At 41.3% G+C, this 25,573-nt stretch overlaps 1 protein-coding gene across 1 annotated transcript in view; it reads left to right on the top strand.

Moving 5' to 3' along the window:
• Positions 1–25,573, top strand: part of AFF2 (ALF transcription elongation factor 2) — a 158,285-nt gene that overhangs the window by 42,500 nt on the left and 90,212 nt on the right. Inside the window, exons 4-5 of the mRNA XM_046672537.1 lie at positions 4,508–4,604; positions 21,464–21,501. Coding sequence (XP_046528493.1) covers positions 4,508–4,604; positions 21,464–21,501 — 135 coding nt within the window. The remainder of the gene's footprint in view (positions 1–4,507; positions 4,605–21,463; positions 21,502–25,573) is intronic.

Here is a 25,573-nt window from a genome sequence, read left to right as displayed (position 1 = left end):
TTTCCATAGATACCTAGAAGCTGGAATCCAGCCAATATCAAGTGGGGCACCTGATAAGCTATCTGCCCAGAAGGGCACCATTTTGTAATTCACAAAAAGGCGCAGGTAGGTCTGCAAGCCCTGAGAACCATTCAGAGTTCTTAAAGTTGCTTCTGAGCAAGGATTCCGAATCAACTAACAACCTCTGAAGACCAGCCTTGTATACAAATCTTAGAGCCAGGTATATATTGGAACTGCCTCCTGAGTCAGACTCAAAGACAAGGTGCTCAAGGTGAGCACAACTTCCAGTGGGAGCCATCCCTGACCCATTCTTCTGGACTGCAGGTCACTCCACAGATAGAAGAAGCAGGACATCAGGGCCACTCTTATGTTTTTAAGGCTCTCACTTGGAATTGTCTAGGTGTTTCCTCTTGCAACAGGCTTTCAAATCTCCAGGGGATTTTAAGTACTCTGGGAGGACCTCAGGAAACCCAAAACAGCCGTAATGAGTTTAGAACATTCTAGAAGGATAAATCTAAGCCCTGAAGCTTTCCAAACTCCTTAAGGATCTATGAACTTCTCTTCATCTGGTCAAGGGCTTCCAAAGATGATTTCTAGTTGATACCTCTGCCAGTCTTTGGGTCACCACCAGAGTGTTTTTATTGTTCCAACCTCTACAGCACTATTTCTCAGGTAATGATAATAACAACAATAGCCATACTATCCATGATGAAAACAATAGCTACCTATATTGACTCCTAGACAATTTGTATAAACTTTCTTCTTCTAATCCTTCTAAAAATTCTCCAAAGTATGTATTATTTTTGCTAATTTTAACATGAGAAAAAGTTGAGATTCGAAGAGTTTTATTAGCTAGTTCAAGAGAGCAAACCCATTCGAAAATCCTATATTTGAACTCAGGTCTGTCTGGCTCTCAAGCCCTTGCCCTTAAGCCCATGCTGCTCAGCTAAAGGCTTCATTTCCATAGAACCTTCTGTAGTGATATTTCAAGTCCTCTATTTTTTCCTCTTCAAATCACCATGTAACGTGGCAAGGTTTCTGTAATTTTAAGATTGCAACTCACATGAGGCCTGTCATATCAACGTGTCCTAGGTTATCCCAGTGCAAAGAGCCCTCTGAGGCCACCAGGTCTGTTTTGATCTAGGTGCAAAGTGAAAGAACACCTGTTGTCCTTTCTTAAGATCTCACACAGGCAGGCACACATTTATATGAGCATGTTTTTTTCACATTTTGGGATACCAGTGTGTGATGAATTTGTCTATGGAATTATAACCTCATGAAAGGAGATTACCATTTTTCTGCTGAGACTACCTTAACTGCAATGGGTGTGAATGGTGCTGCTATAATAATTAAATCCCAAATCTTTCATAATCCCATGGTTTCCCTAGAGTAATGTTCGGCATTAGCTGTGGATGGAAATGCAAACAAGCACATGTATATTCAATAATAAAGCTTAATAGGTCAGGGAAGGAACAGAATGAAATGAATGCCTAACACCTCCAGAGGTAACTCATGGTAGTTTGCCTTCCTAGTAACTTCCTTGACTTGTGTTTACTGAGACTTGAATATATCCGTCAAATTGCAATTTATTAACAACCAAATCATTACCAAGCTTGTTGCAGGGGTTGTGTTTAGGGTCAATCACTATGTAGCTTGGCTGCCCATTTCCAGAATTGGACGTGGGGAGGCCTTTCATCTCCATGTTAAAATCACATGGAGATGATTGGAGAGTAAAATCACTGCTGAGTCCAGGCCTCTGTGCTCTGGCTCTGGATGGGCTGGTTCTACCTGACGGAGAGCAGCCTGAAGACTATGAGCCTATTCTAGATCCAGCTTTGAGATGCCATGAGACACTTCCCAAGTCACCATGACTTACCTTCAGATTGCTTGGCAAATAAAATGAGAAGAACAAAAGCTCATGAAGACTTTGCTTTTGATTACTTCTTACTAGTGTTAAAGATGTACATTATTTCTAATGGAGATGACATATTTCCACACTAATCACGATGCCCTGCATTGAATTTGTGCTTTCATAAAGCAATTCACACGCATTCGCTCATGTTATGCTCACCACCACCATCCCCCAGTGCAAGAGTTTAATTATTGTCCCATGTTACAGATAAGGGACACATCATGAGGCTCAGAGACAGTCAATGACTTACTTAAGATATCAGAGTTTATGATTAGCCAGCCAAAATATCTTGACTCCATGTCAGTATGTTTTGTTCTGTGTTTTTTGTTGTAGTTGTTGCTGTTGATTTTGTTAAATACACCATCCTTTGTAAGTTACACCCTCTAGGAAAACATTATATACTCAAGTTCTGGCTGGAGATGGTCTGAGTTCCATGTTTGCCTCCATGATTTCCTAGCTGTGTGATCATGAGCAAATTCCGTTACCTCTCTAACCATCAATGTTTCCATCTGGAAAATGGGGCTGATAATAGCACTTCCTTCATTGGGTCCAAATTACGTGCTGCTGGTAAAATTCTTAGCACCTTCCCTGACACAGAAATGGATCCTCTAAATGATAGTAATCATTTATTTTGCTGACCACTTACATATAAATTGCCACATAGACGTTGCCTACCTGTATTGAGACAGACACACACACACGCACACAGGAGAGTGAAGCCCTTTATGACCAGCATAGGTAGATTTTGAATATTTGAATTCTACAGCTTATGAGATTGATACAGTTTTCACTTACCACAATGTGTTGTAAAGAATTATTTGTTCACAGTCATAAGCCTGCCACTGCAAAAGAAATGCGAAGATACATTTTGTCTCCTTCTCTAAGATCTTCAAAACATCCATTAGTCTCTTGAAGGACAGTCATAAATCCTGCAAATTCAGTTTATCTGAAACCAACTCTAACAGTTGTCCTTCCACCAATCATCCTTTATATCAGTCTTCAGTTTTCAGACCTCAGTGAACACTTCCTGGTCCTATGTGGCTGAATATGAAAGTGGAGGAGCTATGCTTTCTTTGGAGAGTTATTGGATACCCACTCTGACCTGAACATCTTTCTAACATTTGAACATAACCTCTAAGATAACTTGTTCCCATATTTATCAAATTAGAAGCTAACTTTTTCCTTCCAGCTTCCCTTCTGGGAAAAATACACAGGTGGGAATCAGAAGATGGGAGTTTTAGGACTGGTTCTAGCACTAACTACCTGTGTGACCTTGAGCAAAGCACTTAGCTTCTCTGAACCTTTCTTTCTTTGTCTGCAAAATGAGGGTGGTGGACTGTATCATTTCTGAGAAGATGGTGTAAAGAACACGGAGGTGAATAAGTTGCAACTCCTGCCCATGTGGGAGCTGGGGTCTGGTGGAGGAGACACTCAGGGGAAAGCAGTGCTGTGATCCAGCTGGAGCTGGGAGTGGGGCAGAGAGAAAGGGTGTTCTTTCTGAGATGGGAGTTCTGTCTCAAAAGCTTTTGTGGAAGAGGTAGGATCTGACTGAGCTATGGAGGAAAAACAGGGTTTCTAGAGTTCAAGAAGGGAGTGTTAGGCTGGGAGCTGAGCGTGATGCTGAGTGTGGAAGCCAGAAGGAGCACAGCAAGCTCAGAAAATGGGAATCAGTCCAGAGAGGCTGGGGCTGCCCCCAGTTGGCACATGGGGATGAGATTTAAAGTTGTATTTAATAAACAAAAATACAAACACCAAGTGGTCTTTGAAGGCTGTGTAACTGGAATTTTCAGATAATAAGTCACTCTTCCTGTTGTAGCTTAGATTTGGAGATAGAGCGGGTGGCACAGGAATTAATATCCCTGTAGAAACAAAAGGCTCTGTGTGCTCGATAAACAATTTTGAAAGTGCTAGTTCATCACCAAAATTCAGACCACTCGTATTTTTCAGGTACCTTGCCTTAGGAGAGAAAGATTTCTTATCTGCATCATGGACTTACATCTCTTGGACCAAATTTTACAGGAAGTGATAGGTCATATATCAAAAGGTTAATGACTAGCCATTTCTTGCCCAGCTATTTTGTGGCCATTGAGCTGCCACAGTGCAAAGGACACTGAAAGGTGGTGGAAGTTCACTGGGCCTTTTGCCTCTGTCATCCCGAGAGCCCGAGTAGACTTTGACAACAGCTTCTACATCTAGGGCTGTGATCAGGCCTCTATTCTTTCCTGGGAGACTTGGAGCATCTTTTCCCATAGAGTCAATGCCACATCCTACCTCTGCAGTGATTGATCAGTACATTTATTACACTTTCAGTAGTAAAAATATATAGACTCCAGTCATCTCTGGAGATGCTGAAATAGTCCTTTTTTCCCCTTGATTTAGAGGAAAGTAGAGAGGGAAGAAGTGTGCAGAGTATGACATAAATATAAGAGCTCAAATATCTAATTAGCTGAAAGAATCTTGGTTCCCTCTGCACCTTTGACAGAATTGCAGCTGTCAGATTGTAGCTCCAATATTTTATCCTTGTTGCAAGATGTATCTGAGGGTGATTTAGAAAAGATGCTTTCTAACACGAACACCACTCTGCTTTTTTTGTAGGATGCTTGAGGACGACCTGAAACTGAGCAGTGACGAAGACGACCTCGAGCCTGTGAAGCCCTTGGCCACTCAGTGCACTGCCACTGAGCTCTACCAGGTAGGAACAGTTTAGCTCTTGGGTTGGGATCTAAAGGGAGGGAGCTAAAGGGACTGGGTGGTTTTGCCATCCTCAGGCCTACCCTCTGCTTCGTCTCTGGGCAATGGAGAGAGGGAGGAAGGAAATATAGGTATAGTGTTCTGGAACAGGTTGAATCAACTCACACTCTCATTAAAGCTACAGTAGGACACTGAACTCTTGCAAACTGCTTTCACCCCCTCCCTTCACTCCCTCCTTGCCAAACGCACATACTGGTCGTCAATAAGCAATAGAGATTGTCTTTCCCTCTCTTGGACTAAGTATTGTCTTGGCTGAGGCGTAACTTTCCTTTAGTGACTCCAGTGTGAGGTTTAGAGCCCACACTCGTTAATTAATTAGGGTATAAATGTGACTGCGCTATTCACCTTTCCCAGGTGCACCACTTCAGAACACAGCTGAGCATCAGTACCCAGCATCTTGCAGCTTACATGAACCTGCAGTCAAAAAGCATTTGGCAAAAACTTTCTGTTGCCCTGTCTTCTTTCATTCTGCATTATAAGTATTTACAATACTTACCACAAAATTAGATGACAGGAATATGTGTTTTCAGCATTTCTAACGAGCCTAGACTCCTTGGTTTGAAAAGGCCAAGCATCGTTTATGAATCACGAGGATGGCAATGTAGTGTGTGGTGTCAATGGTACTTGTGTATTTTCTCTGTGACAGAGAACTGTCCCACATGTGGGGTCCTTCTGGGGGTGCTTATAACCTCAAATAAGGAACACAGAAGGATTGCCATTTTTTAAAGCCAATACCTGACCAAGTTCTTTCTGTGACAAAGTCTGCCAAGTTATAAAACTGAAACCAGGCTATTTTAAGGAAAGCTCGTGCACTGGTGTTTCAAAGTAGTTAACAAATATGGAAATCCATATTCACTAAATATTTTGTAAGGAGCCTGCAAAGAAAGGCTTAGGAAAAACTCTCAAGACTCACCTACTCCTTTCTCATCTACAGTTGTTTAGCACACTAGAACTCCTACCATTCGATATAATTTTAAAATTGAATACATCTTCAATGTCATGTGGTCAATACTTTTCTCTCCTTTACTTTCTTCAGTTTATTCTGCTTGTATTTTTGATAATATGTAAAAATTGCCTCTTTGCAACTTTGGTGGTTTATCAAGAACAAGCACAGTTGTCTCCCAGGGGCTTGCTGTACATTTCCTGAATGCAAGTGGCCCCTCTCCTATTTGAGTCATGGGCTACAGTGCAAATGTAAAATGCACAGTTAGATTCCAGTGTCTGCCATTCCTGCTTTCTGCATTTAATACACCAATGACAAGAGCATTGTATTGGTAGATAAAACCAAAAAACAAATTCTAGATCATTGATTTTGACAGATGCAACACTGCTTTTTAATGGAAATGTTTAAAGCAGTAATCAACAATAAGTGAAAGTAGATTTTGCACATTGACTTCCTCTCTATGTGAGTACGTAAATGCAGTCTGCTTTTTAGCTTCTTAAGTTGTTATTTTCTGTATTTTCCTGAATAAGGGGCATCAGGTGTGTTGACCGGAATCATCCGGGTGTTTAGGATGTATGTGGTGGCTCTGTGTAAGTGCTGAGATCCTCGGATAATCCCAAGTGGTGAGTGGGAAGCTTTCCATGGCCTGTTGCCCTTAGACCAGTCATGCTTTCCTCAACGAAGCTTCTCATTTGAAGGGAAGGTTGAATTGGGAGACCTAAGGTAAGGCAGAATGACAACTTATTCTCCCTATCTGGGTCCAGGAAGCAAGAAGTGGGCACAAGGTTATAAATATTTGCAAATAAACTCTCCTTGTAGAGTTTGAGGACTAGGTAAAAGGCTGGAAGGCTAAAGGCCATGAGAGAACGCTTATGCAACAGCAGAGGTGACTGTGACGGCAATGTTTGGTGAGCTCTGGCTTTATTACGTATGCCCAATATTCTTTTTCAAAGATGTGTGGATTTGAATCATTTTCTTTTTCTTATTGTGGTAAATTCATATAACATAAAATTCGCCATTTTAAAGTGTACAATTCAGTGGTATTTAGTACTTTCACAAGGTTGTATATTCATCACCAGTTCCAGAACATTTTCATCACCCCAAAAGGCAGCCCCACACCCACTAAGCAGTTACTCCCCATTTCCTGCTCCCTCCTAGCCCCTGACAACAACTAATCTACTTTCTGTCTCTGTGGATTTACCTATTTCATATAAATGGAATCATACAATATGTGATCTTTTGTATCTGGCTTCTTTCACTTAGCATAATGTTTTCTAGGTTCGCCCATGTTGTCACTTCACGGATGCAGTCCTTCATTCCTTTTTATGGCTAAATAATATTCCCTTGTGTGGATTTACTACTTTCCGTTTATCCATTCATCAATTGATGGACATTTTGGTTGTTTCCAACTTTTGGCTATTGCGAATAATGCTGCTACGGACATTTATGTATAAGTTTTTGTTTGAACACCTGTTTGCAATTTTTTGGGTACATACCTAGGAGTAGAATTGTTGAGTCATGTAGTAATTTTATGTTTAACTTAATGAAAAACCACCAAAATCACTTTCTTTACAGGTGAGACAACATAGTGCCACATAGATAACGTGATACTATTCTCTCATCTTATAAATGGGACCATCATACCTGCAGCTACATCAGGATGAATGCTGAGAGCTCCCATTTATGGAGCCACCTTTGCTCTACACCAGACATTGTTAGGTGCTCTGTCTCATTCAAACCTTGCAGCAAACCTTAGAGATAAGTTAGGGTCTTGTGTCTGAGCTACGGAATTGCAAAATTATTCTGTTTGTGGCAGGACAGTTAGGGGGAATGCATACGAACAAATGCCTTGCTGATGTGTCCAAGGGGCCAAACCGCACCATTGGTTTGAGGCAATGTTACTTAGAAATTTTCTCAGAACCCGGCAGCTACATTTGTGTAGACATAGTCCAACTAAAAAGCTATTAGCTTTCTGGAGACATCCTCGATCATCTCATCCATACTCACTGCACCTGGAGTCACCTAAGGAGAGCTAAATTGTGAGTACACACCAGTCTTATCCAAAAAGCTCCTAAGACCTTATCCCAAGAGAATGCATTTCAAATGCCCGTATGAAAATGAAAAACAGGATCAAGTAGTGTCAGTTTCTAATTTGACATTTCAGTCCCAAGCCTCTCATAATCAGAACGACCTGTCCTTTCCCTGCCCCACCACTGGCACCTTCCACAGCAGTGTTAGCCTTGCTGAGCAGGTCCTATGCACAAATACCAGTAGAGCAATTAAGATGTGTTTAAATGCAAAGTATAATTCCTGCAAATGGAAAACTGCTGCATGTGGCCAGAATGGGAGAATTATAATATACAAATTAAAGATGCCAAATGGCAGGCCATAGAGACTCAGGGATATAAGAAAACGTTTTTAACAAAAGATTTTACCTTCTAGTGACTCTTTGAAGTCAGAGATACACAATCACACATGCACATGGTTTCAGTGAAAAAGCAAAAGTGGTTGTACCCTAAAAATATTTGTTAAATGTTTATGCATTCTCTCCACATCCCCCATTGCATTTTGCTTTCTTGGTTTGGCCTATTTGGGAAGTAGCTATGTCCGTGCTGTCTTGTAAGGTGGTGTGGCAGTGCTGGCACAGAGTAGGATGGTGAGCAAGAGCATAGGTGTGTAGTCAAATGGATTTGAATCCTAGCTCTGCCACTTGCTGGGTGACTTTGTGCTAAAGTCCTAAGTGTCTATAAAATGGAGGTAACAGTGGCACCTACTTCATTGGGTCACAGTGAGGATTCAGTGATTAAGTAAATGAATACAGGCAAAGTCATTTGACACTGTAGTTGGCACATAGTAAGTGCTCACCACTTTCCATGATGATCATCATCATTGTTACTACTACCAGGAACAATCTAAAATGTCTCATAGTCTTTGAGATGCTAGATACATTACTTTCCCTTTTCTTGTAAGAAATGGGATGTTAAAGAGAGCTGCTGAATTAACTACCTGGAACACAGCCAGTATGTGGCAAACTTGAATGAAAAGATTCTGTCTTGTCCTAACGGGTATTAGCTGTGTGTTTCTGGCCATGAGGAATTGTAAGTATAGCCATTAAAGCATGGTTTTTGGAAAAGAGAATCCTGGGCTTCAATCCAAGCTCTATCATATACTAGCTGCATGACATTGGACAAGTCGCCCAACATCTCTAAATCTCAGATCTCTCACCAATAAACTAGGATAAACCAATCTTGTTTAACTCCTAGGAGTATTGTGAAGATCAAATGAAGAGCATGCATAAGAACATGCTTTGAAAACCACAAGCACTACACAAATGGGTGGTTATTCTTCCTTATGGCCCTTTTGAACATTAATGAACCACCTGCTTTTGGATCCATTGTTAAAGAGATGTTGCCCTTCATTTTGGCCTTGATGTCCATAGGGATCTCCTAACAACTAGATTGAATGTCCTAACTACATCCCAAAGGCATCCCCTGGATGTGAATGACCCTTCCTCCCCTCTGAGCCGTGACAAGTTTTAAACCAGACATCCTAGGAAGAAAGGCCTGGTTGCCAACGACACTGTACTAAGTCCTCCAGGAAAATGACACGTCTCTAAAAAACAGTTTTTCTTCAAAGGACTCTCCATGGGTGGAGAGTTGAGTCATCCTTTTTGATTGCAGTTCTTTCTCTTTCTGAGCTCTCACTCTGCCCTGGAGAAAGTCTGTACTCACCTTGGTTTTCTCTCAGGAGCTCACCCTGAATGGGAAATAAATAATCATTTGAAGTTGATATTGGACGTTGGCATGTTCCAGAACAGTGTTTGAATTGGACGCAGTGTTTTGTACTTAGTGTCTGCATAAACATATGCATTGCAGTATCTTCTTTTTTTAGGTTGGATATCCATAGCATGATTGGGATGTGCGGGCTTCAGGATGTCCATTAGCCAGCTGACTGCGTTTTTACTTCTCAGCTGCTGCTCTTGGCATCATACATACAAAACCCAGCCCTGGCCTTCCCCATACAACACTTATTGAATTGCCATTTTCAAGCCATCCAGATCAGGCAGTGATGCTGGGATGAGTCCACTGGGGTTCGGCCAGAGAGTGGCATGCTCCAGTAGGACAGGCATCTTGGGAGTGTGTAGGTGTAGGGTAGGGCTCTCTGAATGCTCTCACCTCATAGCACTGAACCTTCAGTTTTCCTTTTGGACAAATTTTTTTCCTTACGTTTCTCGGGATTAAAAGAACCCTTGAAAATGAGGGGTTAAACCTGGAATCAATTTCCATTTACAGCTGAGAAGCAGTTATTGATGCTGTGCTTGGAGTTCAATAAAAGACCTAAAGATATAGACCTTGTGCTTCTCTTTCAATATAAGCAGCCTAATCAGTCTCAAATGTTTTTTTTAACAAAGAAATTGTATTGACAGGGTTATCAAAATTGCTGTCTTTAAAGTTTTAAGCTATCCACAATTTGCCCTATTCCAAAGGCTTCTAGAATGTGTGGTAGCCAAACTCCAGAGCTCCCTCGAGCACACATTCATAGAACCAGGTAAACATCTGCTTAATGTTGCCTTGAGTGATATCGTGATGTTTCATTTACACAGCTCTAAGCATGTAGTCTGTTACTAGGCTCTGGTGGCTGGATGGTCTGTGATGCCAGGGTTCTGAAGCTGGGTGAGACCTGTGCATGGCTCTCCCAGGCCCTAATCATCTCAGATTGGCATCAGAAGCAGCAGACTTTAGACATATAAAGGCCATAAAAGAAATAGGCGTTGTTAGAAACCACCTTCAAGGCATTTTAATATTAATACCATCTTGTTATTATGTAAATTAGACTGAAACCTTAGATGACTTCATTTAGCCCAGGTAGAAGTTCAGAAAATGGGTACTATGACTGGAAAGGTTTAATTGGTGACCAGGCTCAGCTAAAGGACTCTAGATAATGCTTGGAGTGGTGTCGGTGCTTTAAAAGCAGAGTTGAACAATTCAAATTTTCTTTGAGCACAAAGGCATTCTAATGACTTGTGTCTGTATATATTGTTGTAAGTGTCCCCACTTTTATTTTACCCAGTCTTCTCCCTTTTTCTGCCAAAGGATTGCCCTGGTACCCTTAGATATGTGCACTTAATTCAAAGCATGTTACTGGGCATGTGTGGACTTTTCAACTAGATGCTAGTGGCAGAGCTGCACCTCAAACATGTTAACATGTGCAGAAAAATATTGTCTTCTTAGCTCTTCTCCTCCACTTCATAATTTTCTTTTTTGTCTGAAGATCACTAATTACCTCATACACAAAACAGCTTGCTTTTAATGCAGGTTTACATTTGGTTTTATATTTGATCCAATTTTGTTTGTTTGTTTTTGTTGTTATTGTTGGACCAGCTCACTAGCTAGGTTGTTACTCGATAATTGCAAATGAGATGAAATTCCATGGTAGCAGAAAATCTGAACTTTCTAACGGCTTTGGGATGTGTTCCTTCTACCTATAACGCATACTGAACTTTCAAAACCTACCAGCCAAGTTAAATGCAAGCCCACTTTTGTGTTTAAGGTTTGCTAATGAAAACGATGCAATAAATTTACTCCTGCTATCAGCTGGCTCTTTTGAAGTTGACGTGCTGTAGTGAATGCATTTGTTGTGACGTAGTGAATGCATTTGTTGTGACGACAGAAACTCCTCTCTGCTGTAATTGTTTCTATGTTTTAGCCACAGTTCTCCTTCACTGTGCTAGATAAGTTGTTACCTCCCAAGCTTTCTCAACCAGAGAGGTCAGCCTGTCAGAGATATAGAAACAGCAGATGGATTAGGATGAAACCAGGTGCAAAATAACTTTGATAGACTCTTTTAATGTAAACAGTTTTTCTGTCATTGCCTTTTGTTGAAATCCCCCACAATATGATCGAGTTTGGGTTGTTAAGGCTACAGAATGTAGCTGAATAAAATCGGTACATTATCATACCCTAACTATCCAGCAATTAGAGAATGAGAGGACATTTTAATTTATTCATTAAAGACAGGAAAGTAAATAGGATAACATATAAGGTTAATAGAATAACATTGGCCTTCATATTCCCAAGATTGTGTTTCCCATTTGGCTCTATTAGCATAGCGACTAGATTAATAAGAAACTGCTTAGGGCTTGTATGATGTGATTGTTAATATGCTCCAGGCAAGTCTGTGACTGTTTAGAAACTTGCATGCTGAATTTTTTCATTGTAATTAGGTCTTCTACTTTTGGTACCAAATATTTTGACTTGTAATCTCCATAGATTGCCTTTTTATTGTAATCTCAATAAAATGCTTTGAGCACATAGAGATGCAGAGAAGCACAACGTTTTTACATGTTGTGCTCGTCACAGCTGATGACCAGATACTGGCTAATGTCCACTACAATTTGTGAAATATCCATCTATGAGCATTTCAATTGCAAAGCCAATGGCTATTTTGCTTAGCTTAACACTTTTCTCAAATGCCCTTAAATCAGATATTGGTGAGGGTGTGCTGCTTGCCCCAAGATCCACACAGAAACAAATGGGTATGATCTGTTATTTCAATATGGATAACTCTCATATAGGACAGGGATAACCACAGCCTTTTGTCCACAAAGAACATGTGGCATATCTGTGGCTATGTAAAGAGGGTGGTAGGGAGAGTAGCAGCCACCTCTGGGAAGCTGGGGATCACTCAGTTGATTTGAATTGAGGTGCTGGAAGGCAGAGGCATCACCATGTTGCCCTTGTTGCTGCCCCTTGGCTGGAGGAAGTGGCTAGACAGCGTTGGTCCTCCCTCCAGTCTCACGCCACTCCTTGTTTGTTCCAAACCTATTCTTTTCCTTAGGCTCCTCCATCACCCCAATTTGGGTCCCAAATCCGTTGTTGGAGCCTGGAAGTTCTGTCTTGGAGTCATTAGCTAACAAACCCCGGACAGGGTACCACGTGTACCGAAGTTTATTGGAAGTTTCCAAGTCTTGAGTTTAATTAGGGTTCTAGTACATACGAGAGCAATATGAACATCTCCAGTAAAAGCTGTGTAATAAAACACTTTGCCAGACTGAAAATATAAGATTTTGAGATTTATACGCTGGCTTTGAAAAATTTACTGGGGCTTGGTTTAGGGCCCAGGAATGCTTTACTTGTCCCCCGAATCCCTGCCTGCTGCTGGAGGAGCTAGCAGACAGGCTGCAAACACCCAAGCACTTGTCCTGGATGAAAAACAGAGTCTGTCCTAGTCCTAGTTCTAGTTAATTTTTGCTATTTATTTAGCAAGAGCAAAGAGCACAAGCAGTGTGAGTACACAGAAGACGTGTCCAGATTTGAGATTAGCTACCAATCCACAATTAACCATTCAAAGGTCAAGTGAATGTGCGGATAAAAGCAGCAGACCTTTCCAGAATGAATGGGATGGCATACGCTTATTTCACAGAGTCTTGTAGGAGTCTTTGGAATATTAGATATAAACATTTATAAACTTGCTCATAAATCTTGTTTTTTGCTAATGAAGGTGGACTCAGGTTTCATATTTAGCCCTGAATCATGTATGTATGTATATCTGAAATATTTGTTTGTGTATTAAAATATAGAATAGCAGGGGGCCAGCCCCGTGGCTGAGTGGTTAAGTTCGCGCACTCCGCTGTGGCGGCCCAGGGTTTCGCTGGTTCGGACCCTGGGCTCGGACATGGCACCGCTCGTCAGGCTACGTTGAGGTGTTGTCCCACGTGCCACAACTAGAAGGACCTGCAACTAAGATATACAATTATGTACGGGAGCGGTTTTGGGGAGATAAAGGAGAAAAAAAAAAGAAGATTGGCAACAGTTGTTAGCTCAGGTGCCAATCTTTAAAAAAATATATAGAGAGACTAGCAGGCCTTAAAGTGACCATAGAGAGTCTTTACTCTAGCTGTCTACATTTGCCAATAAGGACACCGAGGCATGGAGAAGTCAGTTGGCATTTGGCATTGTGAGATTGTACAGAATATATATATTGGTCTCTGCCCTCAGTTACCGGCACAGAGCTCCTAAGTCCCTTGTAATTTCCTCACTGATAAGAGCACTAGGAGCATCTTTTGTTCTAATATTTGGTCTTTGGCTCTGTTTCCTGACACAGGGTACTAAATCCCGTGGAATTTCCTGGGTGATAGGAGCATCTTTTGTTCTAATAAGGCGACTCTGAGTGGGGTCCTGATTGGGCACTGGTCACCAGAAAGACCAAGCCAGAATTAGAAGCTTGGAACTTTCAGTCCTGTCTGTCCCCACCCCCTACTTCTCTAGAGAGGGGAGAGGGGCTGGGAATGGAGTTAATAATTAATCAGGCATACCTATGTGAAGAAGCCTCTATAAAAACCCAACAGTATGGGATTTGGAGAGCTTCCAGGCTGGTGAACACATCCATGTACCGGGAGGGCGACCGCACCCTAACTCCCTGAGGACAGGAGCTCTTATGCTTGGGACCCTCCCAGACCTTGCCCCATGTATCTCTTCATCTGGCTGTTCATCTGTATCCTTTATCATATCCTTTGATAAACTGGTAAACGTTAAGTAACTGGTTTTCTGAGTTCTGTGAGCCACTCTGGCAAATTAATCCAACCCAAGGAGGGGGCCATGGGACCCTCTGACTTACAGCTGATTGGTCAGAGGCACAGATGACAACTCAGACTTGCAACTGGTATCTCAAGGGGAGGAGGAGACAGTCTTGTGGGACTGAAACCTTAACCTGTGATCTGACACTATCGCCAGATAGATAGTGTCCAAACTGAGTTAAATTGTAGGACCCCCGGCTGGTGTCACAGAATTGCTGGGTTGGAAAAAAGCCCACACATCAGAAGTGTTGTGAGTATGGTAGCAGTGTGAGAGTAGGTGGAAGACTACTGTTTTTTCTAATACAGGTATGTGGTTCAAGGTGGATGCAGCATCCTCATCCAGAGAAGAACGTGCTCTAAAGACAGAAAGCCTGAACACACTAGTTTGCTAAAGCTAAAGATGCATCATCAATATTCGCTCTCATGTAGGTTTTGGAATACTTACTTGATTGAGTACCTACTATGTGCTAAGAATACTCTTCCCATTTTCCTGGTTACACATGGTAGGGAGAGAGCCTCTATTAGGTATTGATTGTCTCCTATCAAAGGACACACGTCATTTTGTGATGGGTGCCCGCCTAGCATCTGGGGAAAGAGGGATCAGATTGGCTGATTTGAAAATTCAACTGAATTCACAAACACCAGGGGAACAGAGTAACTGAGTGCCACTTACATTTGCCCTTCTAATGGGAAGAGTAAATAACTCAAGCCAATACTGAAATGTTCTACCTGGTGTTTCCATATTTACTCCACTTAGAGAATGATTAGTGTCAGCAGATGATTCTTGCGAGTGAAACATACATCTTCGCCAAAGACAGTGCATTTTTCATTAAGTTACAATATGCCAAAACTTTAGTTATAAACAAAATTGCCAGTTGACAAATGGATCTTGCTGAAGGGTTTTCTATCCAGCAAAATAGAAGCCTTGAAGGGAGCAAGCCTTAATGGGATGCATGCACTTCTAAATCCTGTTGTCACATCATCTTTGGACCAGACACTCAAAAAACTCCTACTCGTTGCCATTTTAGTGAAATACACACGCAGGGACAAATAGGACCCGCTATGAGGCCGATGTTCAGCTGGCATTGGCAGGGTCTTGAAAGGCAGAGTGGGTAAAGTTGATTAAGTAATTCACTGAGTAATGGGAAGCCATGAAGGGTTCTGAGAAAAAGTGACATGATCAAAGTGGAGCATAAAATGGGGTAAGAAAAGGGAGACCAGCGGACCAGTGAAGAGGCAGTGGCCGTTGTCTGGGTGAGAAGTAATAAGGATCAAGCTCGGCCGTAGCTGCAGGAAGAATGAGAAAAGCACAGCCTTCTGCCAGAAAGCGGGATGGGAAATTTACCCTGCCGGTGCTCTGGACTCCCTCCTCTTTGGGGTGTGAATATGACCTCACATGCAGTTGCAGGACAGATCCAGATGCACATGGTCCTGGAGCTCGGCTTTTCCTTCAGAGGCCACTTTTATCCTCTGCACAGAATTTGAGACCCTCCGGTACTCTTTCAAACCCAGGGCAGTGTTCAGGCCTCTCAGACTCCACAATTATCCCCAATTTGTTTATCTACCCTATGTTTATTAAGTGACTGTTAGGTGCAACACACAATTCTCTCCACCTGGAACACATTTCCTCCAATCTCTGCCTGTCAAAATTCTGTTCCTGCCCCCGTTATGTCTAGCACAGCCCTACTTCACATATGCATAGAAAACAATGAATTAAATTAAAATGGGAGAAAACCAATACTCTATGGATAGGGAACATGTTTTTGCTTCCTACAGGTTCGATGTTCAAATACAGAACGTTTCCACATTTCCTTCCAGGCACCTATCCAGAAGGTTAAATATCATGGGTAGTGTTTTCCTAAAGATTGCAGTCCCTGGATGTAAGGTCAGAAATTCAGGCAGGCATCCAGGTGTTGCAAAATGCTGAGTGACATTTTCTCCTCTTAATCTGCAATCCTGGCTGTGCATGCATGCTGCCAGCTGAAATCCTAGCCTATAGAATATAATATAGCCTCTTACTATTTTACTCATTCCAGTGAAATCTATTTAAATGCTGTAATTAACCCATTCATTTTTATATTTGGGCAAGTGCTCTCAGTATATGTCTCTTTAATTGATTTAACCAATTCTGTAGGTATTGATTTTAGACCATCTGAATACCCTAATGATGAGTTCATTTGTTAATAGAGGAGTTTCTCTTCTGAACTTAGGCAATCGATGCAATTTACCAATACATGCCGCTAGATTAAGATATGGCTGTGTCTTGTAGAATAGTGCTGTCAAAAGTGAAAAAAAAGTTAAAACATAGAAACACAAAACCAATGCAACCAATTGTCCTTCTGTCTTGTTCCATAATGCCTAATATCCAGTTATTTGAAATTATCTGAATGATTCACTTTTCACTTTTTATCAAGAAATGTATTGTATAGACCCTGCTTGAGTGTATCTATTAGTATAGTGCCAGGAAAAAACATATAAGCAGGAAATGTAGAAGCCATATAGAGCAATGCTAATAGAGTCACATTTTCTGCTTGACTGACAGCATTATTATTGATTAAGGAAGAAAACAGTACCTGAATCTGTAGCCTTGCTACAATATCTCTAGGCCATCCAAGGGCTCACTTTGACAGTCTCAATGAACAGGAAACATATTACATTGAGTTTATTTTCCGTAAATCTCAGAGTGGGGGCGAGTAATGTCATAGTCTTGATATAACTATTCAGAGCATGCTCCTTAAAAGCCCAAAAATATTCTCTAAAATTTTTTATAAATATATATATGTGTCTATTGGGACTAGAATAACAGTTAATGATATGTAATCACTGGGTCAGAATTTAAAAGAAGTTCGATCAGTACATAAAAGATGACTAGAAAGTTTCCTAAGTGCCTCATATGTGCATTTTCTCCCTCAAGAAATATGATGTAATGTATGCCGTGGAGGTTGCGACTCAATAGATGACCACATTCTCTCCTTCTTTCTTTCTTTCCTTCTTTCTCTCTATTTTTTCATGATAGCTCTACATTTTATGGTTCACTTAGTTGAGTATGGTCCCCAAGTCACTTCAGCTTCAGTGCAGCAAAAGGATTCTCTACATAACAGAAAGACAAGGCCCTTCTTATTTTAGGAAGATAGATTTAATGAGTGAGCAACTATGAGTATGCCCTTAGCCATATCATTCCTCCTGAGGAGATAAATTTGCTGCTTAGCAGGATACCACGAATAGTACAATGCTGGTAACGAGAGAAGAGTCAGCTCTTAAACACTCCTTGAGTGAGAGAAGTGCCTTCTTCTGTGGCATATACTTTCTGGAGATACATATCATGGAGGAGGCTCACCAGGGGTAGCATCTTCAGGACTTCCCAACCTCCAGGTCAAATGTTAGTGAAAAAGTGAAGGACCCTCCTGATAGAGTGAGGTGTGAGAGGCAGGACTGCTAATGGAAGAGTCACCTGGAGAAGAGGGATACTTCTTAGGCTTCCTTGTGGAGAGAGAGAGAGAGAGAGGTTTGAGTGCACGTACGCGTGCTTGTGCCCCCACAGCGCCTCAGGTGCCCTGACCCCTCTACCATCAACACTAGCCCCTAAGAAGGTTCAGGGCAGAGGCCTGCGTGAAGGTATAGGACCCTCTCTACTGCTGGGCTAGGTCTGTCAGGATCTCAACACATCGAAGTCTTCCTCGCGTAGGACTGCCCAGACAGAAGCATTCTATTCACTCCAGAACTACTCCTGATATGGAGAGAGGAAAAGAGTGACTCCTATAATCCTCATTGGAACAACTACATAGGTTTGATGCTGCAACCTGGTCAGGAAGCCCATGAACTCTCTGGCTGTAAAAGTTTATATGCCAATGCCAGTGTGGAAAGCAGTCACAATCAAGATGCACCGTGTTTGCATAGTGTGCTCTGTTTTCTAGAGCACTGTCATGGATGTTGGCTACTCACAACCACTCTTGATTTAGACAGAGCAGGACTGATTATCTTCATTTTTAAAAGGAGGAAGCTGAAGCTCAGAGGTGTCAGACACCTTGCTAATGTCGTGATAACGGTAAGTGGCAAAGCTGGGAGTGGGACACAGGTTTCTGGATTTCTAGCACAGACTCTTCCCACCCTAGCCCGTCGCCTCTGATTACACCATATTGGAGTCTATTCTTTTTAACATTTTAATATATTTTATCATCCTTTCTTATACTAGAGCTTCCTTAATGGCAAGATAACTATTATGTTAGGGAAACATGGCACAAAATAAGTAGAATATAGGCTTTAAAAAGCATATAGGCATTACAAATTAAAGCAGCATAAGTGTTAACTATGTAGCCTCTATTTTCCAATCAGTTCAAATTACTTTAATGTATGTTTTTCAACTCAAAATTAGCTGTAATCCCAATATGTAACCCTCTTCGTGCTTGGTGAATTACACTATATCATGTCATTTTGATTCCCTTCCTTTTGCGGAATATCTCACATTCTGGCACATGTAGCTGGAATTTGGGATTGTCTTTTCATGTCCTATAATTTCAAAAGAGGAATTTTCTCTTGTATGTTTTGTAGATTAATTCTTATGCCTTAAAGGCATATATATTTTGCGCACAAATAATTCACTTAACCTTTCTTCAAGTTCTCTTAATTTAATAATTCCCAATAGCATGCTTAAAACAAAGACAAAGGGGCTGCCCTGTGGCCGAGTGGTTAAGTTTGTGCCCAGGATCCCAAGAGTTTTGCCGGTTCGGATCCTGGGCGTGGACCTAGCACTGCTCATCAAGCCACGCTGAGGCGGCGTCCCACAGAGCAGGTATAGAAGGACCTACAACTAGAATATACAACTATGTGCTGGGGGGTTTTGGGGAGAAGAAGGAAAAAAAAAGAAGGGTTGGCAACAGATTTTAGCTCAGGGCCAATCTTTAAAAAGATAAAAATAAAAAATAAAAGACAAATTACAGTGAAAGTGAAGAACACAAATTGTGAGCTGTGTTTTGTGTCTGGCAGAGACTCCCTGCAACCATTTAGTTTAGAGATTAAAGGTACTGAGCACACAGGAGGATAACATGAGCACATCTGACTCGAGCTGTTGGTACTCTGGAATGATCCCGAGTTAATTTCCAAAGAAAAGAGAACCTTTTAGCACAGATATTTTCAATCAATAGCCAAGCAACCTGGAAAAATTAATTTGAAGGAAGTTATTTTCCTATAATGGCTGTATAAAAAGACATATGTTTCAAAGAAACTGGCCTTGAACGAAATCATGTTCCTCCTGAGCAGAGAAAAATAACTGGGTCTAGTTGGCAATCCCGGAGCACAGCGAAGAGAGGGCATTTTCAAAAAACATGTCGTTGAATCAGAGCTAGGTTAAGCAATGTCGCTTTGATTTCGCCCCTCCCCATCTTCTGCCAGTGGCATGCTCATACTGTTACATCCAGCGTGCTTTAAAAGGAAACCACTTGAACACCATGCCCATTACTTTATGATAACCTAAGTCTTCTAGAACAGACTTGTTTGGAGTTTCAGGGATCAAGACAGGTGGATCCATGTGATTTCCACAATGACATGTCTTCAGCACACTACCACATCCTATTCCAAACCAGCCAGGATTGGGGGAGAAAAGTGCCAGAAAAGGCAGACTAGTGAAGGTGGATGTCCACCCACCACTCCTCACCAGCATCCCTCTCTTCCTTTCAGCATCCTTTACAGGAACTGCATTCATAACCTAAACACATGTGAGACATGACTCGGGCCAGCTAGACACATATTCCTTGTTTTATCGTTTTCATCTGTTACCTCATTCTCTAGCTTTCTTGCTATTCTCCACTTGCCAAAATTGAACCTCAGGCACAGATGGTGAGAAAATGATTTTTGCCTACTGAGCCAAAAAAAAGTGCCCAAATATTAATGAGTATTTATCTAGCAACAGAACCTGAGACTTAATAGACATGAGAAGGACTTGGATTTCCAACAGTAATGTCTAAACTTGGGAAGTGTTTCATTTATTTTAAAAAATTGCTTCAAAGTGCATTGAGTTGTTGTTATGCATATAAGGGTTCAGTATGCTTATGCACTGGTCACCCAGAATGTCAAGTCCAATGTTAGATTGTAAATTGTCTCTGTTACAAGTGGTTGCCTTTGCATTCTAATTTACAACAGTATTGTCTTCCTCTCTTAGCCCTCACCCACCTCCAGGATTCACAAATATAAAGGTCTCCAAATGGATACTTTTATTTAAAAGAGTCTGAAGAACCCTGAGGTTGTCAAACCACTGCTTCAACACTCCCCATGTTAAGCATTATTTCTACAGCCTGAAAAAGTCTAGGGAAGTACAAATTTGGTTCTGATTACATAATTATGCTACAGAAGTATGAAAAAAAAAATCATCACTAAACCCCTCCAGGTGCTTAAACAGTTTGATATACTGTAGCCATGCTGCCATCAGCGCCCCCAGCTGTGTTGCTTAGCAACATTTTAATTCCAGAAGAATCGAAGGAGATGCAATCCCTGTGGAGAGGGAAACAGAAATAAGAGGGCTGTTGACAGATGATCTGAGTTGTTTCTTCTAATATACTGTGAAGATCACTAGCTCTTTTCATGAATGATAAATGGACGGTACACAGATCAATGGGTTCAGCAATAAACTGGAACCAGGCTCCATGTCTAAGGCGACGCAGGCCGAGAGGCCCAGAGATTTCCTCATTTCGATGATTTGGTGTGTGTTTTCTTAAAGGTTCCATGGGAAAAAATTGATCCATGCAGTCGGCCATCCCTTGCCCTTTTGTGGTGTCTGCTAATAAAAATGATTTTAGAAATGGATACTTTGGCCTTTCTATCACTGTGCAGGTGCAGCCAGGTGTCAATAGTAACACAGGGTAAACGGTTCCCCACCACAAATCTAAAACTCCATATGCCCATGACCATTCACTCCCTCCACACCAACCTCCTCGCCTTGTCATAAGAGCCCCACTAGGCTCACACAATGGGTGAGGTTAGAGTGAAAGGCGGGCAGAGGAGAATTGAGCTGTGAACCTAAGGGCCCCACTCTCATGGGCACAGCTGAACTTTCCAGCAGCCCCGACAGTGCCCGCCTGTGTCTGAAAGCTACTCTTGGACAGGCACCCACGTTTCTCAGGAGAGAAAATTTGTTTTCTGCGTCTCCTGTCTGCTTACCTCCAGCAGCCTGCTTCCGTTAGCTCCTTATGTTTCTGAAGAGCATTTTATATTGCTTATTGTTTTGGTAACTAGTTGCAAAGATTATGCCTGCTCATGTTGTCTAATTGCCTTTTTTTCCTTCTGTTTACAGGCTGTTGAAAAGGCAAAACCTAAGAATAATCCTGTGAAGTAAGTTATTTTTTTATTCGTTGGAAATTTTAATTTTAATGGACTCCATGCATGTGAAAAAATAAGGTCACAAAAGAGACTTGGATTTTGAGTTAATCTCTATTCATGACAATTTAAAAATGAAAACAAGCAAAAAAAAATACCCCAATAAGCAAAGACCAGCTTTTATTTTTTGCTGTGGTCCTGATGCGGAAGTGCCCCAAGTTGTGCCCAGTTTACATAAATTAATCTGTGCCATCCGTGAATAGCTGCCAAATACTATTACAGTCATATTCAATGCATAGTACTTCAAGCCTTTGGGTTTTGCACATGCTAAAAAGATTACATTTTTAATTGCAAACCTTGGACCTATGACAGAGACGTAAATGGCTGAAAATGTGCCAAGTGATTTCCAGCCACGTGGGGAGGTTTGACACCTTGGCATCAAGGCCTTGCTACTCTGTTAATGAAAATCTCATAAAAATATATTTAACTAAACGTCTTTCTAGCTAACAGAGAGCTATTTCCAAGCCATTTTGTGGGATACTCTTAAATTATAAACAAGCCACACAGCACTGTTTTAAATATAGTACATCTTAGACGTTCTGTCTTTTCCAGAAGGGAGACTTTCAAATTAAGAAGGATGTCCGTCTTGTCATTTGGGTTTGTGACATCTGATTGCAGTGTTATGATGCATACCAGTCCCGCCAGCCATGTGGCCTAGGGAAGACCTGCTCTATTTGCTGGGTTATTATCAGTCTAGAAATATCACATCTCTAGGAACTACGTGTTGCTTTATGCCAGCTGACTTCCATCATAGTGGGTACCAAATGCAGAAATGGGGAGTGCATTGATTTTTAATAGTGTTCCTGGGAGAATGGATCGGTTAATACCAATGACAAGAAGACTGCTTGTGTTTATGTTTGTAAAAGAATTAATTTTTCCAAGTCACCCGGGTAGTGGTTAGCACACCATTAAATCCAAGCTCTAATTCACTTTTCCAAAAGGTTTTGTGAACTTTGTTTGTAAATTTGATTTTTCTTAGACCACAGAATGTTCGTTATTGGGCTCCTGCAGCCTCTGGAGGTGCGTCTGTAGTCTGGACATGTGGTATGCTGTAGTCATCCCATGGGAGTATTTTTAGTTGCTGAGTTTTTGTCTGGTTGTTTGGTTGGGGTTGAAATCTCCTCTGCAGCCTAATTTCTTTTCTGTCTATGCCCAGAAGGCTTCTCTACTGCAAGCCCGTGGCAGGCAAGCTCCACGGATTAGAGGAGGGCCCTAATGAGGCCAAGGCCAGGATTTCCAGTCCTTGAGTGGGCCATTAGTGATCTTCATTTCCCCAGTCCAACTGCACCCCTCCCTCTAGTCCACCTGCATACAGATGTATGCCCCAGGTCACAAGGCATGGGGCAAGGGCTGGAGGAGTGTAAATCTAGGCCCTCAGTGGGACAAACATCTCCAAGTTCAAGCCCTCTCGATAGGAAGTGAGTCCTAAGCTCCATCTTGACGTGCACAAGGTGACCCACTGGCAGTGTGTGGGGTTGCATTAAGTCGCACTCTCATGAGCTGGACGTGGGACCAGTTTTCTCTCTGCTCGTTGTGAGGATTCAACACTACAGATAATTCTATTTTTTTTATGAGCTCTTCTTAATTCACAGTGCAGACTCAATCTAATGTCTAGCCCTTTAAGGAACATTACAAAGAGAAAACAGGAAAACTAGAAGAGCCAAAGGATTAGTGCTAGAATATGAAGCTTTTTATTTCTAAATATATTCGAAAATCTGCTTGGTAATAAGCCTAAGTCACAATCAACTGGTAGATGTTTAGAAATGTCTTGTAATTAAATTAGGTACTGTTCTCAGTGTGAGTTTGGGTGTCCTGTTGCATTTGGGCTCACGAAACCTAACTCACTTGCCCAGCCACAACCATCTGGGCACTTTAAGAAGAGAGGCCTCTTCAAGACCTTGGCTCAGGGACAGAAATTCCAGAGCCTGGTTCAATTACACTGCCTGACAGCAGAGCAGAAGCGGAGTTCTTAAAAGTTTTATGTACAGTGGTCCTTTTTCCGTTTCTGATGTCTGTCAGAGAATTCCACTTACACAGTGCACTGAGACCCCAGATAAAGTAAGGATTCAATACATGTTTTCTGAATGAATGAACAAGTAAACAAATTGGACACATCCCAGAAAACAGTCCTTTCAGGAACCTGGCCTGCAGGCTTAATAGGACTGGTGGCTTTACTCTAGTAGAGTGTCAGATCAGAAGAGCCTGTGTGTTGTAACTGACCAAGTCATCTAGTCTCTTATTCTTGACTTACGCCACACGTCAAATGTTCCCATGTTGCTCTGGTTCCTTCTAGCTACTTTGCCTCCGACCAGTTACTGGTTTGATCTCATATGCAAGAATTAACATTTGCTTGTTGGTTGGAAAGCGTGTACAGTCTTGGTGGAAAAGTAGAGGTCTGGAGGCATCCTTTACACCTAAAGTATGAACACAGATTGGTAAAGATGATCATATGTGTGATTGGATGCAGAGTTTGGCAAATGGTTGGGGAAGAAATCAAAAGAAAAGGAATATTTCATGACAAGTGAAAATTATATGAGATTTAAATTTCAATGTCTATAAAAAAGTTTTATTCGCACAGCTACGGTCGTTTGTTTCCGTATTGTCTGTGGCTGCTTTTGTGCTACAATGGCAGAGTTGAGTAGTTGTGAAAGAGGCTGTGCAAACCACAAAAACAAAAATATTTACTATTTGGCCTCTTACATAAAAACTTTGCTAACCCTTACTCTAGTTGATCATGTAGAAAAAGGCACAGATGTAAGCTTTTCCATGACTGTGATGGTTCAACTATCAACGCTTTCTCTTTTTATCCTTTAAAACATCGAGTAGGTGTTCACCAAGCCCTTATTGTGTGTTCTGGGCTTTCTGGGGCTGATATACCACCTAATTCTCATTCAGAGCAAAGAGACCACTCTTAATTCACTATCTTTGAAAATCATTATGGATGTGAGATCATTGACAGGGCAGTGATGCCTCAGAAACCAGTGAACAAACACATAGCTAGAGCATACTGCTAGTCTTCCAAGTTGTGTGTGGATGGATATATTGCAAAAGTCACGTGCATTTTCTAAAATTCTGTAACTTCTCAAGATCTAAATAAGGCTAAATAAACTTTCAACTAGAGTGGTGGTAAATGATTCACAATTTCCATGTAGTTTGTATATTTTCCTCTCTAAAGGTTCACCTCCCCCTCCCTATTTCTCAACCACTTGTTCAATTTATTTTTAATACCTTCATGGTTGTAAGCTTCTTTCATCACCATAGGGAGACTGTGGTACGCGTTAATTACACTCCATATAAAGGAGAAATTAAATATATGCTTAGTGAATGTAAGCACGTAATGTACCTGGATACGCTAATGACTTTACCTTGAAACATTAAATATTACCTCTGAGGATAAGAATCAAAATTGAATGTTCTTAAGATCAGTGATCAGGACAAGAGATGCCCATGTATTTCTCAGTCTGTTGGAACCATGCCGGTATCAAAGCTTGATTAGTATGTTCAAACTGTGGCTCTTTAATGTGTCAGAGAGACTTTCACTTGTATATTAATGTTCTGCAGCAATTATCTCCAAGCTTTCATTGTGACAACAAGGCCTGAGAGATGTACAGATTTTTTCTACCATATGTGACTTATCACATACATTTTTTTAAAAGCACGTTTCTGTTATTAAGACATATGTGATAGTACACTTCTGCAAATGTGAATTGCTTTTGGCTAAAAGCCATGCACTAATAAGTTGAGTTGAATCTAACCGAGGTTGACATCTGTTACCAAAAGAGAGGTAGAGAGAGAGAGAGAGAGAGACAGGGAAAGAGAGAGAGACAGAGAGAGAGGGAAACAGCAAGCAGTCATCAAGCATAAAATTTTTCCTTGCTTTTTTACACTTTAACAATGTTAAATAACGTGCTTGTTGTCTTTCACAAATCAGGATCAGAATTCACCCTGCTTAGGAAATTACAGCTTTATTTAGGAACCAACTCATCTTATAGATACGGTGGTTTCATTATTGAAAATGACAAATAGC

The sequence above is a fragment of the Equus quagga genome, chromosome 10 (assembly GCF_021613505.1).
Source record: "Equus quagga isolate Etosha38 chromosome 10, UCLA_HA_Equagga_1.0, whole genome shotgun sequence".
Lineage (NCBI taxonomy): Eukaryota > Metazoa > Chordata > Mammalia > Perissodactyla > Equidae > Equus > Equus quagga.
Note: the sequence above shows the minus strand (reverse complement) of the source record. Positions and strands in the feature narration are given on the sequence as shown.